Source organism: Syngnathus floridae, chromosome 22 (assembly GCF_059516105.1).
Source record: "Syngnathus floridae isolate MCC-2025c chromosome 22, RoL_Sflo_1.0, whole genome shotgun sequence".
NCBI classification, from domain to species: domain Eukaryota; kingdom Metazoa; phylum Chordata; class Actinopteri; order Syngnathiformes; family Syngnathidae; genus Syngnathus; species Syngnathus floridae.
This window is the reverse complement of record NC_142434.1, coordinates 1,418,586-1,436,612: the sequence shown is the minus strand read 5'-3', so window position 1 is coordinate 1,436,612 and position 18,027 is coordinate 1,418,586. Positions and strand designations below refer to the sequence as shown.

Here is an 18,027-nt window from a genome sequence, read left to right as displayed (position 1 = left end):
TTACTTAGTTTTGTGTCAGCGTGAGGGAACGCTGGCAACCGCTGACGTGGCTGTGTGAGGCGTTCGTGGTTTTCCAGAAAAGTGGGAATATTGATTTTTTAAAACCTTTCGAGCATTAAAGTGACAGTTCCTTCACAAACAGCTCATTTGGTCACTGCTGTGAATTGAGTGGGGTATTAGCAGTAGCTTTAGTGTAGTTATTTGCAGTAACTTTGGAAGTTTTATTTTTCCAGAGTCATCGCTTTCGTGTTGACTTTGCAATTTCCGAGGTACATGAAACCAGCATTATTCAAGCACAACCGGGTCAAAAGAAATGAGGAGTTGACGTGCAAAGAGTGTTTTTTTAATCCCATTTTTACTTTTATCTGTATATTTTGAACCTTTTGGGGACTTTAGTGTTTCATCTTCAATAAAATTGGTGAGTTTTTTTCCCTCCCCGTTCCTGCTGATTTGGGCCAGTTTCAAGTAAGTCAAAATGCATGGCGAGGTGAAGCAAAGAAAGAAAAAGCAAAGTAATGAAGTAGTCACTCCCGATTCTGCAAACAAACAAGACCAAGACACAAAAGCAAAGCGTGAGCATGTCAGCACGCCTTCCAAATCCTCCAGTTTGGATCTTAAATGCATCATGTGCGTACTTTCGCTTGCAGTCTGCGCTGCACTCAGCTGGTAAGTTCAAACCACACGTGCATTTTTAAGTTCAAATAATATTTTGTCTCATCTTAATTAATAAATGTTAATTTTTTTGTAGGATGGTGCTGCAGCAGAATGCCAAGTTCTCTCAAATGGAGGAAAAATTTGCACGTTTGTATGGAAAGACGTCAAGTTTGTCTCAAATGGAGGAACAAGTCGAGATGGTTTCCAAAAAAGTAAGTTTTGTTCTAAAATGTGCAACGTGACACTTAGTAATCAACACTTTAGAGCTAATATATAAACAAAAGTGTTATAAATGCATTGGGGTATGAATGACAGAACCACTCCAGCTGTAAGAGGAGAGCTTTTGTATCTCATGAGGGTTCCAAATTAACCCATGGTGATGTTTGTGGAATCACATTTTGTCATATTACACGTAAACTGTCCACCCACCAAACAACAGACAACAGTGTGTCAAGCTCCACCCTCTCGGGTACCCTACCTCAGGCGACTGCCATTTTGGTACCCTCCCTTCCAACAAATCTGTGGATTCCTGGCTTGAGCACTCCCTGAGAAACGGCCCTCCTGTTTTGTGTTGCGGCTGCAGCTCGCCGCCTCCGAGGAAGACCTCCAGGCGGCGCTCTCCACCGTATCCTCGGAGAGCGGGCTTCGACGGGATGTATCTGAGCTGCGCGTTGCCGTGGCGGCGCTGCAAGCGGAGGACAGCTTGGCGTCGGGCGACCTGCAAGCCATCAACGCCCGCTTCCTCAACGTGACGGAGACGTGGCAGGACCGGCTCGCCGCCGCCGCCTCCGAGCTGGCTTCCCTCAAGGCTGAGTCCCGGGAAGCCCACGCCAGCGCCACGGAGCGGGTGAACGAGGCTGAGCGGAGGGCCCGGTCGCTGGCCAAGAAGCTTGAGGAGCTGGAGGACAGCACCAGGAGGAACGCCCGAGCCATGGAGCATGCCGAGGAGGACGACGCTAAGCGTGCGCAGGCGCAGCTGGACTGGAACACCCAGCAGATCCACAAAATGGATGAGAACATCAAGAGGCTGGCCCGCAAGGAGGCGGAGCTTAGCGCCCAACTTCAGGAGCATCTGCCGCGGGCCAAAGAGTGCGAGGAGCATCTCCCCCATGTGGAGGAGGCGCTGCGCTCCATAGTGAAACTGGGGGCCGACCTGAGCGGCGCCGAGAAGCGCATGGAGGAGTTAACGCTGCAGGTGTTTTCGGCCGAGGACAACATGCTGAAGACGCTCAACCGGATCCTCGCCATGCGCCAGGAAATTGACGCCCTACAAGCTCGCGGCACCATCCTTAAGATGAAGAGCGAGCTGGAAGTGGTGCGGGAGGCTGTGCATGAACTCACCATGGTACTCAGGGCGGGGCAGACTAATGAGGAAGAAGAGGAGCCGGATGAAGAGTGGGAGGAGCCAGCCGAAGCCCCTCAAGATGACATCACACAGTAATGACACTGCAGAGAGGACAGGAAGGGCCTCTGCTTATCATTGCTGGAATTATTTTCTTAGTTCAGTGTCAAAATAGGTCAAGCTTCGGTTTTTTTTTTGTTACTTTGTGTTACTATTTTCTGTTAAATTATCCCCCCCATGCATTACTTTGTCCTCAGTGTGGTAGCAGAGCTGGACTGCTGCTCATTTGTAGACCCACATGATTGATATTTTACCAATAAATTATAAAATAAACAAATTGGATTTTTTTTTTTAATTTACCGAAATACAGTACAGTGAAAACTTTAATTAGTCTGTATGCAGTAGTTTGGGAAATTACTGGATTACAGGTGTAATAGCGCCCTCTTGTGGTCATGTTGGGGAAATACATCAGCAAGATAATTCTCAACAGAATCTCATTCTGTCTTGCAGTGCGAGAACGTGCACCTGATGCTGGACGATGTAGGGGGTCGCCGGAAGGCTGCACGGGCCCAGCTGGAGAGCCTGGAGCAAGACGTGGGCCAGCTGAAGGAGTGGGCGTCCGGGCTGAGCGATGAGCGTTCGGCGCTGCGGTCCAGCGTGGACGCGCTCAGCGGCGCCGTGGACCAAATTGAAGCGCGCACCTCCGCCATCACGGTGGACTTTTCCAACAAGGTGCGTTTGATTCATCAGCCTCTACTTCTTGACGCCTGACTGAAATACCAATAGGTGGCGTCGGTGAGGACGGACGTTCGGCGTATGGACGGCCTGCGCTCGGAGCTGGACTCCCTCCTGACGCAGGTGTCGGAGTTGGAAGAGCAGGCGTCGCGGTCCGAGCGCTCCATGGTGGGACGCATCAGCGACGTGCTGGCCGGCAGCATCGAACGAGTCTCCAACCTACGCGCGGCGTCCGAACGCAACGCGCAGGCCTTGGAGCAGCTGCGCCGACGCCTCCCCGAGCTGGACGCCGCCGACCGCGGCGTGTCGGAGCAGCTGCGGGAGCTGGAGGGCGGCCGGGCTCGCCTCATCCGCACGGTGAGCTTCGCGGCGGACCTCAAACCCAAAGTGGGCGCCATCAAGAGAGACTTCGGGGGCTTGGAGCCCCGGTTGGCTGACCTCACCTTCCGCGTGGGGAACCTGGCCGAGGAGCTCGGTAAGAGGGACGAGGAGATCGCCCAGCTCAGACGCACGTTAGACGGACTCACGTCGACCCAAGAGCAGGACATAAGTGTCACTACTGATCAGGTCTAAGTTTTATCAGAATTTGATTTTTTTAATTTAATTCATAATTCAACTTTCTGGAGCTAGAAGGTTGTCGTGTGTAGTATACATGAAAATGTGACATTGAGGTCAAGAAGAGTGTTTTTTATTGTAAAATAAAAAGGAGTAAACAACAAATTCTAGACAAGACCTTATTGCTTTTGATTTTAAAAAAAATCTTTGGTGAAGGCAGGAAGCTGTAAAATAAAAAAAACCCCTAACAGTGCAGATTGAGTGTTGATTCACAGCTCAGCAGTCCATCCAGCTCCCTCCTCATTTCTTGTCCTACCTGTGCAACTTCAAGTTACTAACGAAGAAAAGAGTGTTTTGTGATTTGTGACGATGCTACTCTTCCGCCTGGGCTTCTGGACCTTGGGACAATGCCTCCAAGGCCGTCTGTAAGGCGGCGATGGCTTCTTGCTGCTCCTCCAGCTTGGCAGCGTGCTCGCTGGTCCCCTCGGCGGCCAGCCTCTCTAGCTCCTCCACTCGCTGCGCCATGATCGAGTCTGTGGAAGCCAGCGAGTCCTGCGCCTCCCCCACCGCTTCCACGTTGGCCCGCAGCTCCTCCAGGTTCTTGCTCAGGACCTCCACCTCCTTCCCGGAGAAGGCTCTGCCGGCCAGGTCGCTCTCTTGGGTGTCGTACTGGGAGAGGAGCGACTCCACCTTGGAGGTAATGGACTCGCTGTTCTCCTCTGAGGCTTTGAGGCGGGCTTCCATGTCGTCCGCTCTCTTCTGCGCCTGAGCGGCCACTTCGTTTAGCTTGGTCTCCATGTCGCGGACTCCCTCGGTGGCCACCTCCAGGACGCCGGTTCGGTCCTTGAGGGTCTGGACTTCCGTCTCGGCGTTAGACACGGAGAGCTTGAGACTTCCCACCGTGTCCTGCACCACCGACCTGAAGGACTCCACCTCCTGGGAAAGCGACGCCACTTCCTGGCTACGGGTTCGGAGCTCCTCCCTCACCGAGTTGATCTGCTCCCGGATGGAATCGGCGGAAGCGTCGGCCTCCTGCTTGGTCGCCCTGATCTCGGCCACCACGTTCACGATGGCAGCCAGCTCCTCCTTGACCATGGCGGGGTCTTCGATGCCGCCCAGCCGGGCCTTGAGGTCGGCCAGCTGGTTCTGGGCCTCGCCCTGGGCGTCGGTGAACTCGGCCACGCTGGCGCGCACCGAGCGGCTCACCTCCTCCAAACGTTGCTCCACCGTCGTCTCCAGGGAGGAGAAGTCACGCTCCCGGGCCTCCTTCACCTCGCTGATGCCCTCGGAGAGCTCCTTGAGGAGGTCTTTCTGGAGCTTCTGGAGGGCCTCCTCCACTCGCCGGGTCTCCTCCTCGCCCCTCGCCATCCGGGTCATTGCACCCTCCAGTTCGGCGCGGGTGGCGCCCAATGACGACTCCAGACTGTCCACCGTGGTCTTCAGAGAGGCAACCTAGAGTTGGAAAAATATTAAGGAGAGCATTTTACGGTGGAACCTTTCAGCTGCAGATGATGATTCATCAATCTGTCACAAGTACTCAAAGTTCCTGGAACCTATGGAGGACATGTTGTAGATAAACAGAAGTGATCTTAAAGTCAGAATGAAACCAAACAGCTTTCGTTAGTCTGGGGAGATTCCTTAGAAGATTTTGAGTATGGCTCAAGCGAGTTGATTGACTTGCCATGCGTGTAGTTTGCATTCAGTGACCCCCCCAAGGGGGTTCACCCAACCCCTCAAGCCAACCCCTGACCCGCCCCTCGATCCAAAAGTACACCAAGTACAGACACGAAGTACAGGGACTGCAAAGTCACTTCAAAGGTCACAATGCTGGAATTAATAATAAGTTGGGTGCAGTGCCTGCCGAATGACATCTCAACGAACCTGTTGAACGACGCCGTCCATTTTGCCGCTGATCTCGGCGCTGATTTGCGCACTTTGGGCGTGCGTTGCGCTCGTCTGCCGAATCTCCTCCACCACCTTCTGCAAGTGGAAGGCGGCCAGGCCGGCGCCTCCGATCATTACCGCGTAGAAGAGCATCGAGAACAGGGTGCCCAAGCAGCTCCTGCCGCTGCTGCCGCCGCTGCTGCTGCCCCTGCTGCTGCTGCTGCCCCCGCTGCTGCCGCCGCTCTTCTTCCCGGATGAGCGCGGCGACCCGTGGGCGGCTGAAGAGCCGCTCACGCCGTTACTTTTCTGGGACTTCTCTTCCTTATGCACCGGTGCAGCTGCAGAAGCTGCAGCGGCTTTCTCGCCGGCGTTGCTCTTCTGTCGGTTCTTGGCCGTCATGATCGCTGGAGGTGAACTGTGTGAAAAGAACGTGTGTCGCTGTGCTGCCCGTTTTTGCGTTCGTGGATGGATGGAGTTTTTGCTTCTTTTTTTTTTAAACCAGCGCTGCAATAGCGTATCAGGGAGCGAGTCGTGTCTTTAGGTTGCCTTTTGGGACGTCCCATGTTGGACTCCTGCAGGCGAAACTAATGCAAAAACTGCAAAAAAGTGACAACGAAGTAACAAATATTTAACTTCTCAAACAACATTTTTGGTAGTTAAGCATTTATGCGTTATGTTAAACTTTAAAATTATATTATTATAATCTAGGGGCGTGGTTTAGAAGCAAAACACCTCCCACCATACGTGGCAACTGGCCTCCTGCCACATCCCATAATGCCACCTCACAAGTTTCTAAGGAACAAAAAGTCCTTGTTTTACAATCTGTGGGTAAATTGGATTAACTCTACTACATTTCTTCCTACTTCTCATTGTTTTAGGTACTTGTCGTGCAGAGAAAAATGTAGTTTTAGATCTGAATTTAATCTTAAAACGCAAGAAATGACACAAAAGGATTATTGTACATGCCCTACAAAGAAAGAAAGTGTTAACGTTAAGCAAAAGTACAATGAACAAGTGAAACCCACAGTAAACAAAACGCTCTCAATTCTAATCTTGTCCGCTAGAGAGCGCCAAAGTAACGTCTACGTGTACTGCGTGTCCACACGTCATTTCGTCTTGAATCAAATGAGATAATAATACAGGAATTTTGCGAAAAAATAAACCTGTGAAGAAAAGACTTTGTTTTTGAATGATTCATCAAATTTGCATATTCATTTTGCAAAGAATCAATTTCAGCCTCCCGCCGGTGACACATTTATACACATATACAAACATTAACTTAAAACAGCTATTTCAAGTGATTTAGCATTTCAGATACAATTTTATTGTTTTGAGACATTTAGATGGAAATGTTTTAAAATAGACACGATGCCTCCTAAAGGCATCATCACTTTTTCCGAGCGTCGCATGAATGCATCACGACTGCACGCCCTGCCCCGGTGACAGCAGACACCGCCCGCCGCCATCCAGGTGCTCACCTCGGGGGAGCTTCTTTCTGGACCCCCTTTGTTTTCGGAGCCTCTACCGAGCTGAGGAGGTGTACCACCACTATGCTATGCTTTGTCTCCAAGAACGACCACCTCATGCCCTGAACCCCCTCCTCCTCCTCCTGCCAGGAAAAATGAAGCGGGAGCACGGTCCAAAAATGAGGACGGCCGCGTTCTGACTCGTCCGTGTCGCGTCCAAGCTGAGTTGGGAAGCCTGCTAAGCAAGCAACCACCCGGAGCAAGTCTCCCGGACTTCGCGGCGCCATGGCGGGGCTCATCAAGAAGCAAATCTTGAAGCATCTCTCCAGGTTAGTGAGCCACACACAACCGGGTACGGGGGGCGATCGGCAGGGGTGATCCAGAAGCTGCTTTACGGTCAGCCTACAGAAACGCCCGACACCAAGACTTTGTCATTGTGGTTCCGGACGGCTTGTCGGCCCTTGCAGCCGCCGTGCGGCGATTGTCAGTCGGCCTTTTGCCTCCGGTGACCCTCGCTGAGCTCACGCAGCTAACCGGGCTAAGCTAACAGGCTAGCAGGGCTAATCCCTCGACAGCCCAAATGACAGGTAGAACCGGTTGCCTCTCCGAGTCTGATTTATTCAAATAACAATCTTAGACGTACCTTTAACGTGATCTTCCACCTTAAACTTTATTTTAAAAATCATTTTTATCGGTATGGGAAGCAACGTGAACGTATTCCAACGCGTCATTCGATTAGAGCAAGGTGCTCATATCTTGTTGACATGTCATTAAACTTGCCGTGTCATCACTTTAGTGGCCTCGCTTGAATTCAAATAATCTCTCGTTTTAGCACTTAATCACGATTTTCTTCCCGTGTTTTATTTTAACTAGCTCCAAGATGCCTGCATTATTTATCCCTTTCCAGGGTTTCCTCAAGAGTCTTCAATGGTTGAGCTGCTGTGACGTCACCCATTGTTTTTTTTTTTTCCTCCATACACCTGCTGCCAACCTTACTGCCTCTTTCTGGTTTATAATGTGTTTGTGCAAACAGTTGCTTCATTTCAACGTTTGTAGAGGAAGTGGCAGCAGAAGTGGCATTGTTGCCCCAGAGCAGGCCTGTTGGCGTCCGACCGGTCGCAAGAGGTCGTGTCGAAGCGCCCTCGTGTTGTCACGCTCGCATCGTCTTTGGTTGTGTTGTTTGTGTCAACATAGGTGCAAAAACTTTCCTGAGGCCTGTGCTGCCGAATATGATTTCCTCAAATAACGCCCTTCACGCTTATATACACCTTCCCGTTCTTCACTCACTGTTTCTAAAACAACACTGTTGAACAATGGATGAAATCTTGGTATGTCCTCCATTTTGTGTTATACCTTTTTCTAGCATCCATTTTGAGTTGAAACCTATTGTTATTGGCCTCACTGCTGACTGTTAAGGCATGAATCACGCTGGCTTACTGTGGGTGCACTTGAAGTCCTCCGTGTGCGTGAGCGAGCAATATTTGGCAGGATGTCGCTTTCTGCATCGTGCTCACCTTCACGCCACTTTCAGGTCATAAACAAATCCCTCGACCTTCACTGGCAATGGATTTTTTTAGATATAATTTTTCGTCCTTCAAATTTTGTTGTGCTTGCGTCTCGACTACTTGTGTGACATGATTGTGCGTTTTACTTTTTGTGTGTGTGTAGCCAGCGTGCAGGTTGCCTCTGCTAAATAATTTACGGAATTGGAGAGGAATGTGACGCTGCTTGTGATAGGAGGAGGTGCGGTCGGTCCACAAAGAAATGACCTGCATTGCTTTTCGGGCCTCACACCTTCTGTAACTTTTTCTTTAGAAAATTCTTTGCAATACAACCATTTTTTTCCCCCCCGGCATTCCACTGGAAGACTGCAGACGTCCACTTTGTGTGTTTTAGTCTGTTTGCTCAAATCAAAGAGCAAACTTGCAGTGTGGACACGCACGGAAAAAAAAAAAACTTGATGGACCTTGTGCAAACACCAACATTTTCTGTGTGAATTTATTCTATGGGGATGTTTCCCGTGTGCCGGCAGGTTCGCCAAGAACCTGTCGCCCGACAAGATCAACCTAAGCACGCTGAAGGGCGAAGGTCAGCTCACCAACCTGGAGCTGGACGAGGAGGTGCTCCAGAGCTTGCTGGATCTTCCCACCTGGCTGGCCATCAACCGCGTGTGCTGCAACAAGGCCGCCATCCGCGTACGCCGACACGCATTTCCGATCATTTGATGGCACGCCGCCGCATTCGCTCATGATCGTTGTGTCACCTCGTCCACAGATCCCCTGGACCAAGTTGAAGACTCACCCCATTACCCTGGTAAGTTGCTACCTGCTCATCGAACCGTTTGGGGGGGTAAGTCACCTCATTTTTTTGGTCTTCCAGACGCTTGATAAAGTAGAAATGGAAATGAGCACTTGCGATGAACCCCGTCCCCCCAACGGCCCCTCCCCTATAGCGACGGCGTCGGGTCAGAGGTGAGCTCCCGCCCTGAAAGAAATAATTAAAGGTGGCCCAGAGCGATTTCTTGCTGACGGGTTTGTATGGTTTGCAGCGAGTACGGCTTTGCCGAGAAGGTGGTGGAGGGCATGTCGCTGTCCATCAACTCCATCGTGATCCGCATCGGCGCCAAGGCCTTCAACGCCTCCTTCGAGCTCTCCCAGCTGCAGGTGTACAGCGTCGACAACAGCTGGAACCTCAGCGACCTGCGCTCCACACGCATTCAGGACCCTCAGCGGGGGGAGGTATGCAAAACTGCACGTTCCACCAAAGCCTTTGTCTGCAGGGCGCCCTCTGCTGGGTGTAATGGTGCGTTGCCAGATTAAGACACGGTCTCATACGTTGCAGCTGCTGTCCTTCAAGGAGATCAGCTGGCAGATGATCCGCATCGAGGCCGACGCCATCCAGAGCGCCGAGCACGACATGCTGAGCGCGCCCATCCGCCTCATCACCAACCAGTCCAAGATCCGAGTCACGCTCAAGCGACGCGTAAGATATCCACACGCAACCACCCGCCGCCCCCTGTCTGTCTTTGACGTGTCCCCGTTCCGGTCCAGATGAAGGACTGCAATGTTGTGGCCTCCAAGCTGGTTCTGATCCTGGACGACCTGCTGTGGGTGCTGACCGACTCGCAGCTCAAAGCCATGGTGCAGTACGCCAAGTCCCTCAGCGAGGCTATGGAGAAGTCGGCGCAGCAGAGGAAGAGCTTGGCCACCGAGGACCAGGTCAACACCGCCGCCCGTCAGACCCCTCCTGCTCCAACTGGATTGAAATTAATTTCCCCTCATTCTCGACTCACAGGCGTCGTCCGGGCTGCCCTCGGCCCAGCAGGCGCGCCCGGCGCAGACGTTGGCAGCGGCCGACCAGAGCGCCACCATGGCCAAGCTCTTCAGCGACCACGACGTGTGCGAGACGTCGCACCACCTGCAGATCACGCACCTGGACCTGCACATCTGCGACGACATCCACGCCCCGGACAAAGGTGGAAGCAAATATGACGCTTTTGTCATCGTGATTTTTACACAAGGCTGTTTTGTCTTTCTTGGCAGTGATCAAAAAGAGGATGACAGGTGGGGCCATGCAGCTGTCCTTCAGCTCCATCACACTGGACTACTACCCCTTCCACAAAGCAGGTGTGCCCTTATCTGACATATTTCAATCAATATGATTTTTTTTTTTTGCCTCTAGTAATAACCTGACTGTTCCAGGCGACAGCTGCATGCACTGGATGCACTACAGCGAGGCCACCAAAACGCGCGAGGATTGGGCGCGGTGCCTCCTGGATGAGTTCAAGTCCAACGTGGAGATGCTGAAGAGTGCGGTGCGAGGCCAGCAGGGGGCGGCGCCCGCGCACGGCTCACCCGGTAAGCGCGTTCGGATGGCCGACGGGCGCGACTGTTACGGCGCGTGCACACACGCTGGGTTTTGTGTCCCCAGTGTCCGTTAGGGACGATGTGTATTGGCCCATTGGGCTTAGTGAGGCCGAGGGAGCCCTGGTAGAATGGAGCCCGCACATGCAGCCTCCAGCCCAGTGTTGCTGGTGCCTTGAGCCAGGTACCATGCTGTGCTGTGTGTGTGTGCGCACGCTCCGGTGCGGTGCGGTGGTACGCGCCTCGCGTGAGGCCCAGCCGACTCCCCTCGGTCACTCGTCTCGTGGCGCTCGCCTCATTCTCACCCGCTGGTTCCTCCCAAGGCAAGATCAATACGTCGTCCACCTCGTCCTTCAGCGCGCCACCTCAGAGCCCCAAGACGCAGCTCATGTCCAGCTCGGTGGTCCTCAGGATGGCCGACTTCAGCATCTACCAGGTCGGTCTTTTTCGCCCTAACCGTCATCCTTTGCTCCCGCTGATCGAGTATTTGGTGTCGGCAGGTTTCCACGGCGGACCAGCGTCGCTCCAGCCCCAAGACCATGATCTCCTGCAATAAGAAGTCCTTGTATCTTCCTCCCGAGATGGCGGCCATCCACGTCGAGTTCACGGAGTACTACTTCCCGGACGGAAAAGACTACCCCAGTAAGTCCACATGCTCTGTGGTGCTTTTTCGATTTTTTTTTAACGGAGCCCCCCGCCCCCACAGTCCCGTGTCCCAACCTGTACGCCCAGCTGAACGCCCTGCAACTGGTCTTGGACGCTCGCAGCCTGGTGTGGCTCAACCTCTTCGCTTTGGACCTGCGGCAGAGTCTGGAGCAGTTCATGGAAATCTACAAGCTCAACGACTCGCAGAAGCCCGACGAGCACGTGGACGTCAAGGTGGACGGCCTCATGCTGAAGGTATGGGGAGTTCAAAACAAAGCAAAACCAAAAATTGGAAACTAGCTCAGTTGTCCAACTGGAAGATTGAGTGTCCACTAGTGGTCTTTATGTCCTCGTAGCTGGTGATCCCGGCCGATCGGGACCCCTCGTGCCCGCCGGACCTTCCCCGCTCCGTCTCCGTGCAGACGTCGGAGATGGTGGCCACCAACACCCGCCACCCGGCCAACTGCACCCGCGCCCACCTAGAGGCGCTGCTGCAGGCCTTCCAGGGTGAAGAATTCTTCTCGCCCTCCTACGTCTCCTTCCCCCGCTCGTCCTCCTCTCTGCCGCTCCTTCATCCCGTTTTCCGCTACCACGCCCACGAGCAGGACACCCGCCTGCACGACATCTACCGCGGCCTGGTGGTGCCCAGTATGACGGCCGACGCCCTGAAAATGCCGGCCGCTGCCGACTTCTGGGCGATGCACTTTGCGCAGTTCTGGGTGGACTATGAGGGCAAGGGGCGGCCGCAACCCTTCGTGGACTCCTTCCCCCTCACCGTGTGGGCCTGCCAACCCGCCAAGCTCCTTGCGCACCAGGAGAAACTGCGGGGAATGTCCCGCAGCGCCTCCGCCGACTCCGCCGGGCGTATGCAGAGGAAGCGGCTGCTGAAGGAGTTCTACAGCGCCGACGGCGCCCCCCCACCGGCCCACAGTCCATCCAACGGACTCCATAAACCGCAATCGTTGGACAGCTTGCCTTCTTCTCCTTTGGCGTCTTCGGGCAAAGATGCTGATGTCCACCTGCTGGTGCAGGTTCACAAACATCTCAGTGCTCAGGTACGCTTGGCTCTAATTTCTTTGGGACGTGTAAACGGAGTTCAGAGCAGAGTGCCAAAGCTTCTCGGCTGTTTTTCCCCAGGTGAGCCACCAGCAGTATGTGTTCCTGATGCGTCTGCAGCGCAGCATCAAGGCCCTGCAGCAGACTTTGCAGCAGGACCTGGAAGACATGGGGTGTCTGCGGAAGGCTCCATCCCAACGTCCCGCCGACCACCGGCCCTTCACCGCCTGCCTGGGCCTGCTGCTCAAGAGCGCCGAGGTCTCCCTCCTCCTCAAGCCCGTCGCCCAGACCGAAGGCTCGGGAACTCCTCTCGGGTCGGAGCTGTCCCCCTCGGCGAGCGGAGGAACCTTGGAGCCGGCCGGCGACGCGGAGGCGAAAGGGACCTCCACCGCGGACGAAATGCTGTGCGGCGACGTGCCCGAGGCTAAAACATCTCGGGGGCCCGACCCTCTGGTCCCCACCACCGCCCCGGCGTCAAATCACCAGTCCTCACATGAGGAGAGGACTTCCTCGGCCAAGAGTGCCGGGAGCCGGAGTTCCGGTGAAGGCGAGGAGATGGTGGCCGAGGTTTTATCCAGCGAGGACGAAAGCAAGCTTCAGGCAGGTGAGCCGCTTTGTGAGGACAAAGCTGCGGCCGCCAAGATGACCCAGTCCACGTCCAGGTATTTGCTAGTTTATGCTTAGCTAGCAGCTTTCCACGCACACTCAACATCTACCACTTCAGTCAGTCATACATAATGCCCTCAAAAAATAACCTTGGCTGGTGCTTCATGTACATCCATAAATAGCAGCGATGGGCTTCACTATGGATGTTCTCTCGTCCTTCACCGCACTTGTGTCGTCATTTCTCATTTCCTCCTCTGGTCTGCAACATTTCTCAACTTCCTTTTTGGCCTCTTCGCTTTTGACTCTCGCAAGGTGTGTGTGTGTGTGTGTGTTCTCTCTACCAAGGAAAGGAAGTTTGTCTGTCGTTTCCGATCTCCTCAGCTCCTCATCTACCTGCAGATCCTCCTCCCTTTATTCCATGTCCAACATGTAAGGCCCAAATGGATCTGTGACTATCATTAATGAATTATTAGTATGTGTCATACATAAAAGTGCAAACTTGCGCACGTATTTGCACGTTTGCATGCGTCCTTTCTCGGCGTGCCGCTGTACAGTATTTGTCGTGACTAGTCACGCGTGAACACTGACGTTCATCCATGTAGACGCGTGTCAGACAAGGGCGCCGTTTGTGTGTTGCAGCGGGCGCCTGATGCGCGACCGCTCGCAGTCCAGTTTCTCCGTGACCTACAAGAACATGAAGAAGAGTCCGTCCCTGCAGTCACTGGACAACATCTCCATCGACAGCTACCTGCTGGAGGACGGCGACACCTACAGCCTGATGGAAAGAGGTGCGCGCACCCTTGCAAGTTCACATCAAGCCACCAGGCGGCAGTGTTGCACAACACTAAAAAAAACTCGAGGTCAATTCTCTGCCCCTGTTTTCCTGTACATAGATGACATGTCCATCTCAGGATTCAAGGCCGCCGCCGACAGCGGCGCCGAGGTCGCCGCCCCCGCGCCTGTCCCGGAGCAGGAAGGGGGCGTGTCCCCCGACACCGTCAGCGCCGCCTCGCAAAGCATCGATGAACCCTCCAAGGACATTGTGAGAACTCTGACATGTGTTTGCCTATGAGGGCGAAGTCGACACGTGTGTGTGTTGCCCAGGTGTCGGTGCTGGTGCTGAAGGTGCACTCGGTGTGCGTGGCCATGGAGGCGGTGGGCGAGAGCACGGCCGTGGCTCTGGAGGTGGACAAAGTCACGCCCGTCCAGTTGGGCAACGTCAGCTTGCGGCAGTACCTCAGCAGCCGCAGCCTGGGTAAGCCCCGCCCACACCGTTCTTTTATCGGGTCACGGTTAACTTCAGAAGCCTCTTCGGTGGTGATTCGGAATCCCGGGACTAACAGACACGCTAACACGCCTTGGTCATATTTACCCCGCAGGTATGGTGTGTTCAATGCCGGCTCAGAGCAGCCAAGGTAACACCTGCAACCTGGTGTGCATGCTCATGTGTGTGTGCGCGCCGTGACACTTCTCCTTCAGTCGCCTTTGCACAAGTTCTGCCACACGCGCGGAGGTCACGCACGCCTAATGGCGTCTCGTTCCGTAGCCACGGCGACGCCCGCCTTGAAGAATTTGCCGGTAATCGACGGAGCGCTCCCATTATATGCGACATTAAGCCATGCACAACGTGCGTGCTAGTGGAATCAAGTGCAGATGTCGAGTCTTCCTCTCTGCCTGACTGACTCACCCTCCCTCTCGCACATCACTCACTAACCCCCCCCCACCCCCTTCCATCTCGCCACTGCAGCAGCAGACTTTGCGGTTTCAGTCCCGCGATTCCTGCCGACGAGAGAAAACCTCTTGCTGCTTCCAGCTATCTCCCCCCCCCGCCCCTCCCCTTCCTTCTTTTGGACCCGCTGTTGCTGTTATTAACCTCGACATCACACCATGACTCCGCTCCCTCGGTCTTGTACGCTCAAACCTGAATTTCATAAACAGTCGACGTGTTGAACCGAGGTCCTCATTCTTTGCCGAGAGTCGCCAGCTGCTCATCTTCTCGCACGAGGGTCAAAGTCTCTCCTCCCTTTTTCTCAGCACTTTTTGTCGCTTTGTGGCCGTCCCTCCTGCCTTTGTTTTTCTTCAGACTTATTCGTCCATTCTAGCTGTCGATGTAATGCGTCCATCAACGTTTATGTTGGCAGGGCCGGCCAAAGTGCCCACGCCGTCCAAGGGGGCCCCCCACCGCCCGGAGGTGCGGGCCCGGCTGGAGAGCGGGCCTTGCGCCGCCGCCCGCTCGCCGCTGGCCGAGCGCAACGGCTTCCTGGACTTGCGCCTGAGCGGCTACCGGGCCGGCCTGCTCATGTCCACCTTGCACAACCTGGCCCACTTCCTGGAGGAAGACACGGCGCCGCAGGTGCTGCCTATGGAGATCAGCGTACGGGACACGCACATAAACTTGAAGGTGAGCCAAAATGTTCTTGATGAAATTCAATGAAAACAAAGCTTACTTTTGTTTTCTTTGCCGCAGGACGACAGCCGGCGGGACAACCCGTCCGACTCGGAGCCCATCACGCTGCAGGTGAACAGCCTGCTCATCCGCCGACGTGACGACGGCGCCTTCTCCATCGGAGGTGAGACGCCCGCACATTCGGCTAACATAACCCGAGCTGACTTCGCCCGGTTCCTCCCGCTCACAGCGGACCCCGAGGCCAAAAGGTCGTCGTCGACGACGGATGGCGCCCTGACTACGGTCAGCGAGGTCGCCGTGACGGAAGCCGCGCAGACCCCCGCCGGCCCCTCAAACCACGAACAAGTGAGTTAGCACCATTGTGGGCGTTCTCAGACGCGCACGTGATACCACGACAACCGCTCCCGCAGATGCTGATGGAGGAGAACGATTGCCTGAAAGTGGAGCTGTCCCGGGCCAAAATGGCACTGGCCGAGGTTCAGATGGAGAGGGACTCGCTGCTGCACAAAATCAACAGCCTCAAGGTCAACACCAGCTAGCCGCTTATCGTGTGGATATTTCCTAACTTAATAATTCCTTCATGAAGCAATGCAGAGGATGAAGAAAAGTACTTTTTTTTTTTTTAACAGCAAAATGATATGTGTGCGTGTCGTGATGTGGACTTGGACAAGGGTTGAATCAAATCTTAATGAATGTTTCTGAGGAATGTCACCGGGGAAAGATCAATTTTTTGCACATCTTGCTCTTATATGTGTGTGTGTGTGTGTGTGTGTGTGTGTGTGTGTGTGTGTCCTCTTAGAATGTGAGAGCTCTTTTGTACACAAATCTGAACTGTTGCACAGTGTTGAATGTGCGCGTCGGTAAGAACAAGCATTTCATTCCCCAGATGAGTTTTTATGGGTTGGGCCGCTTCCCAGCTATTTTTCTAGGAAAAATGTACAGCGTGTACTCCCGTTCAGCTTCGCTCCATTGCTCTTTGTGCGTCTTTCTGCCCGTGTGGTTGTCCGCCATCTTGATTGAGCTGTACAAAGGGAGATTATCTTGTCATATTTTGTCTGTCAACGCTGCTGAATTGCAGATTAAAACAAGCAAAAAAAAAAAATCTAATATGAAAATAAGAAAACCATCCACTCAGATGATGTTTATTTTGACAGGAAATGAACTTCTTTGGAATGTTTTATTCAGAATTGTTTTGTTTTTTGTGTTTAGTAATTAAAAATATATAATTTGAATTATTTTTTATTTATGTTTAAAATTACAACATTGTGAAAAGAAATCCTTTTTGTGCTCATCATTGCATTGACGAGCTATCTCAGCATTTTATTTTGAAGACTCGAACAAAGGTATTGCATTCCCGCCCTCTTCATCGTGAGGGCCAGGAAGTAAACCATTGTGCTTTTAAAATAAAACAAATCCGAATTTATACGTACGAAGATGCTTTACTGGAGAAAATGTCGTTGGCGTTATTTAACTCATTTATACAAGTGAATTTCAGCGAAGCACCGTCTCTAAAACGCCTCAAGTGAGTCTGAGATACAAGATGACCAAATAATCGATAAGAATTAAGGTAAGAAGGCAGTTTTTGTATACTTAAAACATTGAAATACTGCTAAAATCATTTTTGTACTGTTCGGGCTAATCTTTTCGTTAATTAGCTAGCATAGTTTTGTTAAATTGTGTTGACGTTGGCTTGTTAAAATGATACTGGATTGAAAGGTGGCCATTTTATTTGATTTAGTAGTTAAACGTAGGTTAAATAGAAACGTGGCAGTTGTATTTCATGTTTTAATTAAACATATACGTAGTTAGTATACTTTATTTCATTTTGTAGTAAAGTTTAAAGTGACGACATCCGCGTGGCGTTTTATTTTGAAAGCGGAGACCGGAATTAGCAGGTTCGTCAAGTGAGCTTGACACGACTCTGCACTCAGGGGCACCGGGCAGTGCGGAAGGTTCAGCCGAGAGCGGTGGAAGGAAGACCGGCCAGGGAAGCCTCTTCCCGTGGTGGGCGTACACGCTTTCACCTCCAGCTTGTCATCAGCTGGATAGGAGCGGGACCAGAGTGGAGGCTCGCTCGGGGTAAGCCAAAGGTCTTCACGGCGGGTTCCCCGGAGGAGGTACCGGAGCTCCAAGCCTGGATGAACGGGGAGTACCTGAACACGGTGGTGTGTGCGTGTGGGGTGGAGGTGGTGGCGGCGGCGGGGGAAGCTCTCTGCAGCATCCGAGCGGGAGCACCGGCAGCATGCCCCCGCGGTGAAACGAGCGTGCACGGAGCTTGAATTGATGGAAGATTGCGGTCGTCGCTGGCCCGACATCGTCGTGCAGCACTCGTGTCCGGGATGGGGAAGGAGCAGGAGCTGCTGGAGGCCGCCCGCACCGGGAACGTGGCCGTGGTGGAGAAGCTGCTGAGCGGCAAGAGGGGCTTGCTGGGCTCGGGCTCCGGTTCCATTCCGCTGCCCAACCTGCTGAGGTATGTTCTATGCCTTTGAATCAAAGAGGGCTTCTTTCCAGCTTTGTTTGGTGAGAACAATAGCCCTGCAATAATATAAAAAAGACTTACTTTGATGCCCATTGGAAAACAATGAACCCTACCTGAACTAGAACCTCAAAGAGACCGCTCAGGTGATTGGTTGCCTCCTCCTCGCCCTGCAGCATCTTCTCACCGGGGACAGGTGATTAGGGAGATTAAAGCAAGGAGGGTGGGCCTCAGGCTGAGTTGGAAGCCCTCAACTAGGGGCCACAGTAGATGAATGGCTTTATAGTTAGTAATCAGCATCTAAGTGGAGGTGGTTAACAATGTAAAATGTCACTTCA

General features: G+C 53.1%; 4 protein-coding genes across 11 annotated transcripts in view; 3 read left to right on the top strand and 1 right to left on the bottom strand.

Annotated features, from left to right (window-relative positions):
• Positions 1-103: 103 nt before the first annotated feature.
• ikbip (IKBKB interacting protein) lies at positions 104-3,539 on the top strand. Of its 2 annotated transcripts, XM_088367534.1 has the most exons (4): positions 157-666; positions 749-866; positions 2,507-2,728; positions 2,783-3,539. In XM_088367534.1, the coding sequence occupies exons 1-4, from the start codon at positions 476-478 to the stop codon at positions 3,302-3,304; spliced, it is 1,053 nt and encodes a 350-aa protein (XP_088223660.1). In that variant the 5' UTR covers positions 157-475; the 3' UTR covers positions 3,305-3,539. The 2 variants fall into 2 exon arrangements, with proteins under 2 accessions (XP_088223659.1, XP_088223660.1); XM_088367533.1 differs by lacking the exons at positions 2,507-2,728; positions 2,783-3,539 and adding an exon at positions 1,238-2,429 and having other exon boundaries at positions 104-666.
• Positions 3,404-5,655, bottom strand: ckap4 (cytoskeleton associated protein 4). Its single transcript, XM_088367532.1, has 2 exons — positions 5,168-5,655; positions 3,404-4,738 (listed from the first exon to the last, which is right to left on the bottom strand). Exons 1-2 carry the CDS (start codon positions 5,567-5,569, stop codon positions 3,659-3,661), a joined length of 1,482 nt encoding a protein of 493 aa, XP_088223658.1. The 5' UTR covers positions 5,570-5,655; the 3' UTR covers positions 3,404-3,658.
• A 733-nt stretch (positions 5,656-6,388) lies between these two features.
• bltp3b (bridge-like lipid transfer protein family member 3B) lies at positions 6,389-16,445 on the top strand. 6 transcript variants are annotated; one of them, XM_088367521.1, is made up of 24 exons: positions 6,389-6,640; positions 6,787-6,965; positions 8,669-8,831; positions 8,911-8,949; positions 9,016-9,107; positions 9,185-9,374; positions 9,478-9,618; positions 9,687-9,854; positions 9,931-10,111; positions 10,179-10,262; positions 10,338-10,493; positions 10,823-10,935; positions 11,000-11,141; positions 11,206-11,399; positions 11,501-12,199; positions 12,282-12,862; positions 13,152-13,235; positions 13,446-13,594; positions 13,700-13,848; positions 13,911-14,061; positions 14,186-14,221; positions 14,948-15,207; positions 15,274-15,558; positions 15,624-16,445. In XM_088367521.1, exons 2-24 carry the CDS (start codon positions 6,922-6,924, stop codon positions 15,750-15,752), a joined length of 4,230 nt encoding a protein of 1,409 aa, XP_088223647.1. In that variant the 5' UTR covers positions 6,389-6,640; positions 6,787-6,921; the 3' UTR covers positions 15,753-16,445. The 6 variants fall into 6 exon arrangements, with proteins under 6 accessions (XP_088223647.1, XP_088223646.1, XP_088223645.1 ...); XM_088367520.1 differs by having other exon boundaries at positions 6,389-6,707; XM_088367522.1 differs by having other exon boundaries at positions 6,390-6,965; positions 15,274-15,376; positions 15,443-15,558.
• Positions 16,446-16,634: 189 nt separating this feature from the next.
• The window catches only part of anks1b (ankyrin repeat and sterile alpha motif domain containing 1B), a 35,074-nt gene continuing 33,681 nt past the window's right edge, over positions 16,635-18,027 (top strand). For both annotated transcript variants that reach the window (XM_088367526.1, XM_088367525.1), the window contains exons 1-2: positions 16,635-16,780; positions 17,145-17,683. In XM_088367526.1, the coding sequence (XP_088223652.1) occupies positions 17,553-17,683 (131 nt within the window). In that variant the 5' untranslated portion in view covers positions 16,635-16,780; positions 17,145-17,552. The remainder of the gene's footprint in view (positions 16,781-17,144; positions 17,684-18,027) is intronic.